The 14,852-nt window shown below is 33.4% G+C and overlaps 1 protein-coding gene across 1 annotated transcript in view; it reads left to right on the top strand.

Annotated features, from left to right (window-relative positions):
* The window catches only part of IPO11 (importin 11), a 168,224-nt gene that overhangs the window by 35,959 nt on the left and 117,413 nt on the right, over positions 1–14,852 (top strand). Inside the window, 5 exon segments of the mRNA XM_006188200.3 lie at positions 1,449–1,581; positions 4,306–4,364; positions 10,628–10,676; positions 12,096–12,166; positions 14,239–14,431. Coding sequence (XP_006188262.2) covers positions 1,449–1,581; positions 4,306–4,364; positions 10,628–10,676; positions 12,096–12,166; positions 14,239–14,431 — 505 coding nt within the window.

Below are 14,852 nucleotides of genomic sequence, written 5' to 3' on the forward strand. Positions count from 1 at the left end.
ACTTAGTAAGTAGCCATGGTACCTGTTGTCAAGCATGTACACAGGACAAGGGAAGGGCCAAGGCCTAGCCTGACTGATTGCTTGGTGAAGATATGAGTCACTTTTAGATTCAGACAGTTTATTAGTTATCTTTGATAAGAGAAGAGCAGTTATCCATCAGAACTGACTCCCTGTGGTCCTTGTCCCACACACCAAAAAGAATGACCAAAGCAATAGGGACTGGATAACTCCAGTCCAGGCTGTGGGATGCCCCATTGCTGAGAAGCCCATTTGAGACTTAACTAAGTGGTTTTGTGTTCTGCAGCTCTGTTCTGCGGGAGAGAAACTAGGAGTGGGATAGGATGCCTTATACCTTTTCAGAACCCTGGAGGCTGTGAGAAACTATCTTGTGACAGCCTAACAGAGGAGATAGGGAGGTGAGCAGGAGATGGTCTTTTAGCAGTTGCTTACAAGCCTTTCACCCTCTCATATTCCAGGAGGATCACAAGATGTACTACCAAGACTCAGACTAGCTGAGATTCAAGCCTTTGCCTTTGTGGCCTATGTAGATATGTGCAGAGTTGCCTGGGGATATGGTAAAGCTCTTTTTCTACACCTGGAGGCACAGGCCATTAAAATTACTGAATTGAAATAATAGAAATGGAATTTGATTTTTTTTAAATAGAAATATTATATTTACAAGATTGCATTTCTGACTGGTTTCTGATGCCTAACATTGTCAATACAGTGTTTACTTAGTTGAAATGACATACTTATATCTCGAATAAGAAAAAAACCATTCTGAAGTGTGCTAATGATAGCTAGTCATATGCACTTTTATTTAAAGTACATGGCCTGTAGTCTTAGCTGGATGGTGCTTAGATCTTCTGGAAAAAAGCTGAAGAAACCATGGGAAGATCTCAGTATAAGTCAGGTTTTCATATACCAGTATGTAATAGGCAAGCAACCTGACAAGTGATGCGGTTTGTATGTTCTTGACTTTAAATGCCCAAAACCATATGGGTAGGATCGGCAGAACATAGAAATTTTAACTTCTTTGTATTTCTTAGTATATTGATTTATCTGATAAACTGAGTGACAGTCTGTAAGTCAGTGTATATAAAAGTGAATGTTGCAGCTATTAGTGGAGGAAAAAAAAAGATGGAAAGTAGGAAATATCAAACTGCAATGCAGACATTAGGCTAAGTAATGTTTCAAGGAACTAATAGTATTTTTGAGGGGTGGTGTGCACATGTGTGCGAGTTCATAACAGCCAATGTAAACTATACTTGCTATTGTGCATTGTGACTCAAAATGTTTGAAATATTGCTGTACATGATTCTTGACTATTTTAAATCTCACTGAAGGTATGTGCTCAGTTTTAAAACCAAAATGTATTACTGTGTAGGTCTAACTGATTACTGGATTATGTAATAAGTTTATGAACAAATTTGTTGATATCTTTGCAGTTAGCTTCTGGAATTTATAGTTTTGCCTGCTCTCTGTGGAATCACCATACAGACACATTCCTTCAACAAGTTTCTTCTGGCAATGAAGCTACAGTTCTAAGTTCACTAGAGCGAACTCTACTGTCATTGAAAGGTATGGTTAAACTTGCCATGTTTATTTTTGAAACAACGTACCTTAGAACAGTCACCAGATAGTTCCTCTGGATGGACTCTCTGTTCCCAGTTGCACTGGTGGAAAAGTAAGGGGTTAATATTTCCCTCAGACACAAGGGCTCTTGTAGTTTATTTTTCTTTTGTGAGAATAGCTTTTCCTCTACCCTGACTGATTTATGGAAGCACACATAGTTCAAATGGATAGTTTTAAGTTATATTCACATTACTGGATTTCATGGCTCTGAATATATTCCTTTCAAAATACTTCCTCTTCTTTTTTGCTTCATTTCTCATTCTCAATCCATTATTATTGTCATGACAACTTTCCTAAACTTCTGTCCCCAAGGCTTAGTTGAACTCTGTCTCCTGGCTCTCTTTTCCTTGAAAACTCAGATTCCATCTTTCTTGTTTCAGCTCAGGCTCACTTGGATTTTAGAAGGTGCTTGATGGGGTACTATGTTGGCCTGTGTTTTCCTGTGCTTTGCCTGTAGGCATTCCCTTGGCATATACCTCTATTTCACCTTCCTTGAACCGAGTTTATCTTGACGAATGTGTTCTGAGGTTCTTTTCCTTTCTAAAACATTCACAGTCATTTTATTTGTCATATTCTCTTTGTCTTCTTTCTGTTCTGGTTGCTAAAGCTCTTTTATCTTATGTTTCTTAGTTTGATCCCAAGCAGTCTTTATTTCTCTCTTAGTATAGCTCATTTTGCATTCTCTGTTTTATTTATAAACTCGTTTATCATGCTCACCCTAGTACCTTAAAATGCCATCATACACTCGTGGCACTACTCTGATGCCTCACTTACATAAACCAGACAGACAAATGCACACACCCCAAGCTGTCAGTACATCTTGGTGAGCCTTGTGGACAAACTTGAATTATTTTCAAGGACTGTTGACAAGGAAAATCCAGTCCATTGTACAGGTGGTTATATAAGTGAGTGGAGGTGGTTTTGTCAGCTTCTTGAGGAAGAAATTAAAAGGCCTTAGAAATGCTTACTCAGAAAGAAATAGAGAAACTGATACAGGTTAGATACGCAAAGCAGTAAGTACTGTATTTAATGATTAAGGAATTTTCAGGAGTTCTTGTGATTGTAAAGTTTTCTTGTATTACTGATTTGAAAGCCTAAACCCTGACAGAAATGATACAACTTGACTCTGTATTAAGCTGCTTTAAGCTTTTCAGCAACTCAACATCTCAAGGTCTTACATACACATTAGCATTTCTAAGGCATCCCTGACCTAGAAAAATCCCATAGCATTTCTCTTTAAAATACTTGTTCTGTCCAGCTATAAATTTCTATCCTTTTATAACTTAAATACTTAGGACTAGAGTTTTTGCTACATGCAATCTTTGATTTTATATCTGCGTGCATTTAGTATCTTTTAGACATGCATATATTCATTATTTCATTCAACAAATTTATACGTTCTTGGCACTGAGGAGACAGACATAATAGAATTACCACACAAATATATGTACGTATAATGTTATGATAATTGATAATACTCCCAGAAAAGATTTTCCTGAGAAAGTGATGTTTGACCCAAAATCATAAAGGGTAAGTAGAAGTTAACTAGGTGATAAAGGGAGAAAGAAGGGACCATCCCAGATAGTGTGGATCAAGATCCTGTGGTGGGAAAGAGCCTGTCCAGAATAAGAGACACAATGTGAACCCTGTTTTCTGCTATTATGTTGCAGTAATTGATAGTATGAAACTGAAGGTCTTTAGATGGTTGCATTCTAAACCTAGTTTTGATACACTGCCTTTAGACCACCTCATGAACGCTAACTTTATTTTTAGTGGAGATACTGGGGATTGAACCCAGGACCTCTTGCATGCTAAGCATGCTCTCTACCATTGAGCTATTACCCTCCCGATCAACAATAACTCTTTAGTTGTATAGAAAACAATGCTGTGGAGTGACTTTAAAATTTGTAGTTTTAAGCTGCCACCATCCTCTTTTTACTGAATTGTTCTAAGTGTTTTACATGCATTGTACTATTGAATCCTTTAATAACTTTACAAAGTAGGACTTATTAACCACAATTTATAGATGAGGAATATGAGATCTAGAAAAGTGTCCAAAATAATAGCAGTTGTGGACGTTGGAGCTAGGATTTAAATTTAGATCTGACTTTAAATCTATTATCTTGCTTATCTTCTTGTATACATAAGTTTACTCATAAAATGTGATGCTTATAATTAAGAACTGTAGTCTATTCCAGGTTTGAAAATACAGTTTAATCTTTATGTTCCTTTTAAAAGATACTGTATTTTCATTAATGTAGCCTATAACTGAATAAAGGTTTTTGGTTACTGTTGAGTCATAGTTTAAGGTTTATGGAACAGAGGTAACCCTCTCACTTTCAGAATACAGTGGCTATTCCAAGTGAGAAGTAATAAAAATTATGTAAATTAAACAAAAATATGAAATATGGTTGTAGAAACATGAGTGGTTATAAGTGAGAAGAACTGCTTTTGAGTCACAAGAACTTGGCTTTAGTTCAATCTTTCTCATTTAGTAACCAACCAATTACCAGGAGTTACCATTCTTTATCTATTAAATGAAAGAATTAAGCTAGATTAACCTCTAGCCTGATGAAGCTTTATGATTCTGAGTCTTTATTATGATTATAATTTTAATAGGAAAAAATATGAAAAAATAAGATGTAAGTAAAGCTTGATTTTACTTTTCAGTGCTGCGTAAGTTAACTGTTAATGGATTTGTAGAACCACATAAGAATATGGAAGTGATGGTAAGTGAAAAAAGTCTTATTTTTTTATAACGTTGGGAAAGTGCTTAATATTATCCTAAATGTTATAAAGCTTATTCTTTTTACTTGGTATTCATTTAAAAGTTTTTATACAGTGACCATCTAGTTTTTTTTACTGTCTGTATATACTGTTCTACACTTTTAGACATGTGTTCTATTTTCACTACATCAAAGCAGCTCTTGTGTGAAGGAGAGGAAATAGGCCTAGGATAGTTCTCAAGATACCTAGGTACATTGAGAATGTTAATTTGAATTTGAATTCAAGTGAGCTCTTGTGAATTTGAATGCTGTTATAACATTACCAGGGTCACTGTAGACAGATTGATACCCTTGGTATTTTCCTTTGTCTGTTTTTGTATACTTAAAAGGAGATTCCCACCTCCCGACCCCACCCCATGGATCATAACATTTATACATACTCTGCAATCGATTTTAAGAAATAATATACAATAGGGGAAAACTCCATTGATAAGCACAAGTTGTGATGTTTACTCATTTTTGTATAGTGTCATATACTTTTCCTATATGCAGAAATATATAGCTGCATATATTTTACTCCTAAACAAAATATGATTGTATTATTGTATATATGTATTGAGTACTACATGTGTGTACTCAAATCTGTATTAGTTTTCACAGTGAGCTTAGGTCAGCTAAAGTGTTACTTTCTGTGGATTGCTTTGGGGACTGCATAGGAATTACAGGAAAAGTATATCTAATTGGGTCTTTAGGTCTGTCCTACTAGATTTGGCCAGAGCTGCACTTAAAAAAAAAAATCTTTAGTGTTATGTCTGTAAAATTTTGATTGCAATAATGGTTCTATTGTTAAAAGAATTAAAAAACTGCTAGTGTACATCATTATAGGGCAAAGACTATTTTTTTCTATGAAAGTGTTATATACTTTTTTTAAGTTAAAAAACACAGAAAAGGAAATAAAAAGTTATTTAAAAACTTACAGAAATATTGCTAACATTTGTAAATATCCTTTAAGACATCTTAATGCTTATTCTTTAAGACATACTTTCTCTCTTCTTCAGTTTTGTATAAATGAGACCTACATGCTGTTTCCTTACTTGCTTTTTCTTTTTTTAAAGTTTTTTATTGAAGTGTAGTTTATTTACAATGTTAGTTTCATGTGTGCAGCAAAGGGATTCAGTTATATACATACGTACATTTTTTTCTTTTCAGATTCTTTTCCATTATGTGTTATTATAAGAAATTGAATATAATTCCCTTATATAGTAGGTCCTTGTTTATTTTATATATAGTAACATGTGTCTGTTAATTCCCAACCCCTAATTTATCCCTCCCCGCCCTCTCCCATTTGGTAACCATAAGTTTGTTTTCTGTGTCGGTGAGTCTGTTTTTGGTTTGTAAGTAGAATTTGTATTTTTTAAACACCTTTAATATGGTATGATTCCTGTACAGTAAACTGCATATGTTTCGGATGTACAATTTGATGAATTTTGATAGATGTATACACCAATGAAACCACCACCACCACAATCAAGATAGCTAACATTTCCATCACTCCCCAAGGGGTGCAAGATTTTCAATTGCCAATTTATCCCTTCCCACCACCCTTTTTCCCTCTGGTAACCATAAGTTTGTTCTCTATATCTGTGAGTTTGTTTCTGTTTTGTAGATAAGTTCATTTGTGTCCTTTTTTTAGATTCCACATGTAAGCCATATCATATGGTATTTTTCTTTTTCTTTCTGACTTCACTTAAAATGACAATGTCCAGGTCCATCCATGTTGCTACAAATGGCATTATTTAATTCTTTTTTATGTTTGATTCATATTCCATTGTATGTATATACCACATCTTCTTTATCTAGTCATCTGTTGATGGACATTTAGGTTGTTTCTATGTCTTGGCTGTTGTAAATAGTGCTGCTCTGAACATTGGGGTGCATGTGTCTTTTTGAACTATAGTTTTCTCTGGATATAAGCCCAGGAGTGGGATTGCTGGATCATGTGGTAAGTCTATTTTTAGTTTTGTAAGGAACCTCCATACAGTCCTCCATAGGGGCTGCACCAATTTACATTCCCACCAACGGCATAGGAGGGTTCCTTTTTCTCCACACCCTCTCCAGTATTTATTATTTGAAGACTTTTTAATGATGGCTCTTCTGACTGATGTGAGGTGATACCTCATGATAGTTTTGGTTTGCATTTCTCTTATAGTTAGCGATATTGAGCATCTTTTCATGTGCCTGTTGGCCATCAGGATGTCTTCTTTGGAGAAATGTCTGTTTAGGTCTTCTGCCCATTTTTTGATTGGGTTGTTTGTTTTTTTGATATTAAGCTGTATGAGCTGTTTGTATATTTTGGAAATTAGTCCCGTGTCAGTTATGTCATTTGTAGCTATTTTCTCCCATTCTGTAGGTTGTTGTTTTGTTTTGCTTATGATTTCCTTTGCTGTGCAAAAGTTTTTAAGTTTAAACTTACTTGCTTTTTCTTAAGCTCAGTAGGTAGTATGGTTATTTTTCTTACATCAGGAATATTGTTATGTCATGTCTTTAATGATTATATGCTAAACCTATATAATTACTGTTGGTGTACTAATTTTTTTAAATGATAAAATTAATCATAGGTTTCCTCTAATTTACTTGCCCAGTTTCTATTGATGGACATGTAGGTTGTTTCTAGTTTTTAATTGCTGATAAATTATTATTGGAATAAACATTTGGGTACACATATCATTGTGTACTTTTCTAATGATCTCTAGGATAAATTCTTAGAAATGGAAATGTTGGGTTAAAGCCTGTGCACATTTATAGTATTAATATATATTATCAAATTGCCAGAAGATATATCAAAACCAAACCCAATTTTAAATACTGGTACATTTAAATATTTATGTTTATTGCCATACTGCCAGAAAAGTTTTTCCAGAAACCAGTTTGACAATTCCCCCTCAGTGCTCTCACTAGAATGCAAGTTTGATGAAGGCAGAGACATTGTTTCACTTACTGTTTACCCCAGAGTTTGGAACAGTCTCTGCCATATAGTAAATTTTCAGTAGTTATTTGTTAAATGAATGACTATATAATACATTAGAAATATTATGTCAGAAGGCTTAGTAATTATTTTTATATGTGGTATTATTCTGATTATAAAATTAATTGAAATATGGATGGTTAGTTGTTTCAGTTTTTTTTTTTTTCAGTGAAAATGAATTGTTTTGAATCACATTCCTATAAACCAGAATAGTGGTTTTCAGTGGATACTGCCAGTATTTTGTGAGCCTTTGGCTTTCTCTCGAGAGTCTTTCTTCTGTCTACAGAAATGTTACATGCCTCTACTCATCTATAAATGCCAAATTGTGGCTTTTAATGTATATATTGACTAGTTGTGATGAGAATAGAATTTTTATAAATTAAGGACCACCTTTAAAATAATATAAAGATCTTAAAAATAACAGAGACATGGAAACCTAATGTCCATGGACAGATGATTGCATAAAGAAGTTGTGATACACACACACACACACACACACACAAATACTACTCAGCCACAAAAAAGAATGAAACAATATCATTTGCAGCAATACGGATGGACCTGGAGATCATCCTTCTAAGTGAAGTAAGCTAGAAAGAGACAGAAAAGTACCATATGATATCACTTACATGTGGAATCTAACAAAAAGACACAAATGAACTTATTTACAAAACAGAAACAGAGTCACAGACAGAAAGCAAACATGGTTACCAGGGGAGGAAAAGGGTGGGAAGGGATAAATAGGGAGTTCAAGATTTGTAGATACTAACTACTGTATATAAAATAGATAAATAACAAAGTCCTACTGTATAGCACAGGAAAGTATATTCAATACCTTGTAATATAATGATAAAGACTATGAAAAGCAATATATGTATGTATAACTGAATCACTACGCTGTACACCAGAAATTAACACAACATTGTAAATCGACTATTTAAATTAAAAAAATAAGATAACATGGAACTCAAAAGATGCTTAAGATGCACTATATGAGAGTGGTGAGATTTTGCTCTCTGTAAATTTGGATTTGAATCTTGACTTAGCCTTATCCTGATAAGAGTGGCCTCACACTATTATTTTCCTTGATACTGAGTTTCCTTTTTGGTAATGTGGAAATGAAATAACAGTGCATACCCCATTGGATGTTGTGAGGATTAAGATAGATAATGATTTTTGTAATGAGGTCAGCAACTAATTAAAGTGCTCTGTAAGTTACCATTTAATGGTTATTTTAATTAGAATTCTTATTCTATTATTATGTAACATTAGTCAAGTTACTTAGTTTATTTGGACTACATAGTTTAGTCAGTTGTCTAATGCTATAAATTCCTGATTCTCTTGATGAGCTTACTAAAATTGATAGCCTTTATAATTTTCTACTTTCTCTGGAGAACCCTGACTAATAGGCTAATTTTATTTAAAAGAAAATAGAATAAAATTCCTTCTATCTTGTAGCTACTATATGGGATCATTGGACCCTTATTTAAATTTAAGATACTTAAGGGATCTCAGTGATCTTATTTTTCCTATATTGAAGCATTTTGCTGTTTTATCATCCTAGGAATTATTTTATTATTAGTTATCATTACTTACCAGTTCTTCTCAGCTGTGCATGAAAAGATTGAAATACTTTAAAATGAAAGAATGATGGACTTGCCAGAAGGATGAGGCAATAGTTTGAGAAAATTGTCATTCTGCAGTTTTCTTACTGTATTGTCCACGGTATTGCATCATCTTTCAAGAAGATATAAAAGAAAACTTCAGATGCTATCTCTTTATTTTACTATTAGCTCTCATTTAACACAGTTGAAAATTCAGAATTTTTCATTTTCTGCTTGAAATGGCTGAGAGAAGAAAATTGACAGAGGAAAATGCTTCATAGTTTTTACATGCATCAGAAGAGGGATGCTCTCAAAGAGACAAAGGGCAGCACTCTAGACCCTAATGATAGTAGTGAAATTGTTATAGTGAAATCTCAGCTTCTTTGTCTTCAGGTGATGATATCCTAGTTGAATTGTCTTAAATTCGAGAATTGATGAGTGAGCTGTGTATTGATTGCTAAGGACAAAGAGAAAATACAGCATTCTATTCTAGTTAAGTCATTTGTCAGGAAACCTTGATTGCATAGTGTTTTGTGTTAAAAACCTAGACCATCTCATTTGCTAAAAGGACATGGGTTGTCTTTTATGATATTATACACCAAAATTTATTGATAAAAAAGGGTCTGTGATGTTTAAATTCTTAAAAATTGTAATGAAGTTTTTTTCAGTACCCCTTTATATTTATTTCTGTAAAGTGTTCATGACATGTCTTAAAATATATTTTAAAAAATAGGGGAGAGTATAGCTCAGGGACAGAATGCTTGCCTAGCATGCATGAGGTCCTGGGTTCAGTCCCCAGTACCTCCATTAAAGATAAATAGATAAAAACCTAATTACCTCCCACCTAAATAAATAAAGAAAGGAAAGAAAGAAAGGAAGGAAGAAAGAAAAGAAAAAAGAAAGAAAAGTCTGTTGGACCACATGGCAAATGGTGATTGTTACCTCCTTTGGTATCTGAAGGCTCTTGTATTTAATACTTGAGATTGAGAACCTCTGCTTTAAACAGTTGTTACCATATATTCATATTATGCGTACTTACTATTGCTAAATATCATTCCTAGATTCTGGAATAGAGCAAAAAACAAAGCAAAGTTTTCTTAAGGATTTTTTAAAAAAAATATTCTTTTATTTATTTGTATTCTTGTTTAGGCAGTTTACAGAAATTTTCTTTTTCATGCATGTGTGTGTTAATGTGTGTGTGTGTGTGTGTGTGTGTGTGTGTGTGTGTGTGTGTTAATGGAGGTACTGGGCATTGAACCCTGGAACTCATGCATGCTAGGCACATGCTCTACCACTGAGTTATGACCCCCACTCTCTAGGATCTTACAGTTTAGTGGGAGGAGACAGATGATAGACACACAGTAAAATAGTAAGAATAGAGACTGTTTAGTGAAATAGAATGCTTAATAAATAATTTTTTATTTATTGTGAAGTGATTTAGGTAACTGAAATGAAATATTGAGATGAAATACTATAGTTTTTTCTCATGTTGTTTATAATGGTAGAATGATTTTTACTTTATCTAATTTTAACTTTTTAATATGTGATAGATATGTTTTTGGTTTCCCTGGAAAAGTGTAAGGTAAATACTTATAAGAGAATAAATTGAGACTCTATTCAAAAATATTCTTTTCTAGGGCTTTTTACATGGAATATTTGAACGTCTAAAACAGTTTCTGGAATGCAGTAAGTACTTCCATGACAGTAGGCTTTACTGTAGAATCCTTATTTATTAGTAGCTTTTGCTCAGCCCTTGCAAATCTAGAGAGAGGCTAAAAATCTTGTATCTTGGTAAATAATTCTCTGAAATTGAAAGCTTAGCTTTGTCTTCATATACCTGTCTTGTCCCAAGTATTGAGGAAACTTTTTTTTTTTAATCTATTTTGTATTCATTCCTTCTGCTACATTTCTACAGCTACAGCTGTTGTTCCATGCAGACATCCACAATAGTCTTATGTTTAGCTAATATTCATTAAGTATAGATCCTTTGCCAAATGCTGTTTAGACTTCTTATTGATTCGGTTTCTTTTAGTACATTATACTGTATATGTTTGAGATAAATGTCCTTAAATGGTACTTTCACTTTGTAAATTCTTGTTCATTAACCTTCACGGACTTACCTTTAGGACTCTTTCTGGTCTGCTACCGTACACAAGAGAATTTAGCATTTGCATTTGTGCTGTACTATACTGATGGTCTGTCTTCCCTTTGATTGTAAGCACCTTTACTCAGGATGGACATACATACGCACACAGGATACATGTACATGCATGCATGCTCGCATACAAATGTGTGTCTATCCTGTATGCATGTGCTTTTATGTGCGAGTTTATTTGGGGACTTTCTACCCTGAGAAAATATCTTCACTTACTCACTTTCAGGAAGTTGCTAATTGTTTTATGACAGTCATTTTCAGTTTAGTAAAAACATTGTTGAGTACACTGCCAGGCACTGTTTTGGGTACTGTGCACGCAAAGATGAGTAAGATAGCTCATATAATGTAGTTTATTTTTCTAAAAATGGGCATTTTTCTCTTGTCATCCCCATGGGGGAGGCAGAAGGAAGAATAGAAGTTCTTCCAGGAGAGAAGAATGAGGTAAATGATGAGACAGATTATAAAGAGTATGATTAGAGGGCAGGATAGTTAATGGGCTGATGGACATTATTCTGAATATGCAAAAATTAATTATGCCAGGGAAATTATCAGAAGAAAATTGTTAGAAGACAGGAAAAATAATGAGTGCATTAATCTTTGAATACTTTCTTTTTATTTACATTGCTTGAAAAGTATTTCAAGTGTGACTAATTTGGATTTTGAGAATTGCTACCCTTTTACTTTAAAATGGGCGCAGTTTGTACTTTAGGATTAATTTTGTGAAATGTTGCAATGAAGGTTACTGTGTGCAAGTCTGGGTATTGCTTTTTCAAAACTTAATTTTTATGGTTTATTTGTTCAGAGTTGGGAATACATACTAATGAATTAATAATGAAAATATTTTAAAATATATTTGACAGTATTTTTGTAAAAAGTTTTATCTTTGTCTTGGTTGTGAATTTATAGACTATTAAAAACTTGTACTAATATTTAAAATGTATTTGTAACAGGTAGAAATATAGGTACAGATAATGTATGTAGAGATAGACTGGAAAAGACCATCATTCTTTTCACTAAAGTGGTAAGTTTTCTTTTGATCATAAGTATGTTTTCTTAAATGAAATACATAGACTCAAATTTAGTAAGGAAAATGATTTTTTTTAAAGCATGCATTTTCACCTTACTGTAAAAGTAACTTAATTTCTGATTGTTTTTAGGAAAGCTAAAAAAACTCCTTTGTATCTTGAAGCCTTTAGAAGGCATATAATAACCATATGTCACAGTGTGTAAGTCACCTTGATGTAAAAAAATAAATCCTAATAAATACTAGAGAAGTTGATTCCTCTAAGGCTCGTTATTCTCAAATCCACTGGAAAAAGCAGAGATAAAGAAGATACCAGTGCAGCTCAGCAGGACATAGATAAGATGCCCCAGTAGATAATATCAGGAAGTCGGTATATTCATGACACATTATCAGCATTAATATCAAATGCCTTTTGAGTAGAATTTTATGGATGCATTGTGCTAGGCAATATGTATATATTTCTGATAAAATTAAATTTTTAAAAATATTAATTTTTATGAAATTTTGGGCTTGGGACTTGGGAAAAGTGTAAAGAATTGGGTTATAGCAATCAGGAAGACCTGGTTAGAGGACTGCATTGTCCCTAAAATAAATATCTGAAGACAAGTGGCAGTAACTAAATCTGTAGCTTATTTTCCCCTTTTCATTGAAGGTTCATCATAGGGTTGAGGCTGTTTGTTCCCTGGGAGGGGAGCAAATGAGTAGAAATGAGCTGTTCTTATTTTTGTGATTAGGTAGCAGTTACCTTTAGTTTCATTTGTCTTCATTTCTAGCTCTTATGTGCCAAATAGCCTCAACAGCCAAAGTCCACCTAATCTTCCAAGACCCAAATAAAATTGACTTCGAGTCTTTAAGTTAAAAACAAGAAACACAAAGCAAAGTAAAATAAGATGATATGGTTAGTCAGTGGGGCTGTGCAATGTTCACATACAATTTAACTTACGAAATTCTTATTTGTGATCTCCATGACTTTATTAAAGACTTTAAAATGTGAACATTTTAAATGTGCCTCCAAATAGAAATGAGTAACTTTGAATCCCTCTGAGGTTACCACTCAGCTTCATCAGTTATCAATGTGTGGTCATGGTCAGTTTTGTTTTAATTGTATACTACTTCTCTCTCTTCTCCTTTTTCTTTGTTTTAAAGCAAATCCCAGATATCATATAGTATTATCTGTAAATATTTTAATATATGTTTTTGAGTTATGACGAATTTAAAAAGAAACACAATCTTTAACGCCATTATCACAGTTAAAAATCCATGTTATAGATTTGGCTGCCCATATCCTGATGTGTTACTTAATATGTTCTTTATTTCTATACCTCTCTTCCTCCTATATTTCTTATAAACTTGTAGTTAGATATGGAGGCTTGATCACATTCAGGCCTTTTTTTTCTAAAGGAAAGTGCCATTGGCAAGAATACTTTATAGGTAGTGCTCTGTATTTCCCATTGCACCACATCAGGAGATGTACAGTGTGTGGTTGTCTAAGATTACTGAGTGAGCTATCCACTGTAAAGTTTTTCAACAGCCTTTTTCAATCGATTCTAGCAGCCGTTGATGATCACAGTCTCGATCTGTTGTTTGATTAGGGGTTACAGAGTAATGGTATTCTGATTCTATTACTCCTTTTGCATTGATTAGCTGGAATTCTTCTATGAAGAAGAAACCTCCCTCATCAGCTGTTTGATACACTGAAATACAGTTCATGTAGGATAATTTTTTGAGTCTTTGCCTTTATTACTTTCTTAAAGGCCCATCTTTAGTGCACTTAAACTTTTTGTATCACATTCATTCATTGTTATCAGATTAAGTATGAAGTGAGTTCATTTTGGACCCTGTACTAGAAATAATAGAAAGTTCAAGTAATGAGATATAATCTGATTTAATCCACACTGTATGGCATACTCCAAGAAGTATATTACATGTGAAACTGCACATACATGGATTCCCCACCAAGATTCAAAATTTTCTAAGTGATTACTAGCAAAGTTATGAGATGTACCTATGAATGATTATATTCATATATGAATTTGGGGATAATACATTTTAATTTTTTTTCTTTATAGCTTTTGGACTTCTTGGATCAGCATCCCTTTTCATTTACTCCTCTAATTCAGAGATCACTGGAATTTTCTGTAAGCTATGTGTTTACGGAAGTTGGTGAAGGTGTTACATTTGAACGATTCATCGTCCAGTGCATGAATCTTATTAAGATGATTGTAAAAAATTATGCTTATAAGCCATCCAAAAATTTTGAAGGTAAGTGATTTACTGGTAGTATTTTTTTTTTCATTTCCCTATTTTAATCTAAGTGTGAAGTAATTGCTGTTTTTATTTAGTTTTTTTGAAATCCATTTATTTGAGTATGAAAAATAAAATGTTGCTGGGACATGAAATAGAAAAAAGGATTAGAGTCTTTAATATGGAAATATCAGCCTTTAGAAACCATACTGTGCGTTTAGTAAACTGTCTTTTATAACAATGTAATATCAGTTGAAGCCTAGGGACTTGAAGAATTAAGTACTGCAGTAACCACTGCAGCTCATGTTGTAGCCTGTATTTATTTGTATAATTAAAAGTTTTTTCTGACTTTATGTAAAGTGGGGTTGCCTCTAGACAGGTTAAATTGTTGTGTTAGAGTTGACCCTCGGACAACATGGAGGTTAATCTGCGTGTAATT

Source organism: Camelus ferus, chromosome 3, assembly GCF_009834535.1.
Source record: "Camelus ferus isolate YT-003-E chromosome 3, BCGSAC_Cfer_1.0, whole genome shotgun sequence".
NCBI lineage: Eukaryota > Metazoa > Chordata > Mammalia > Artiodactyla > Camelidae > Camelus > Camelus ferus.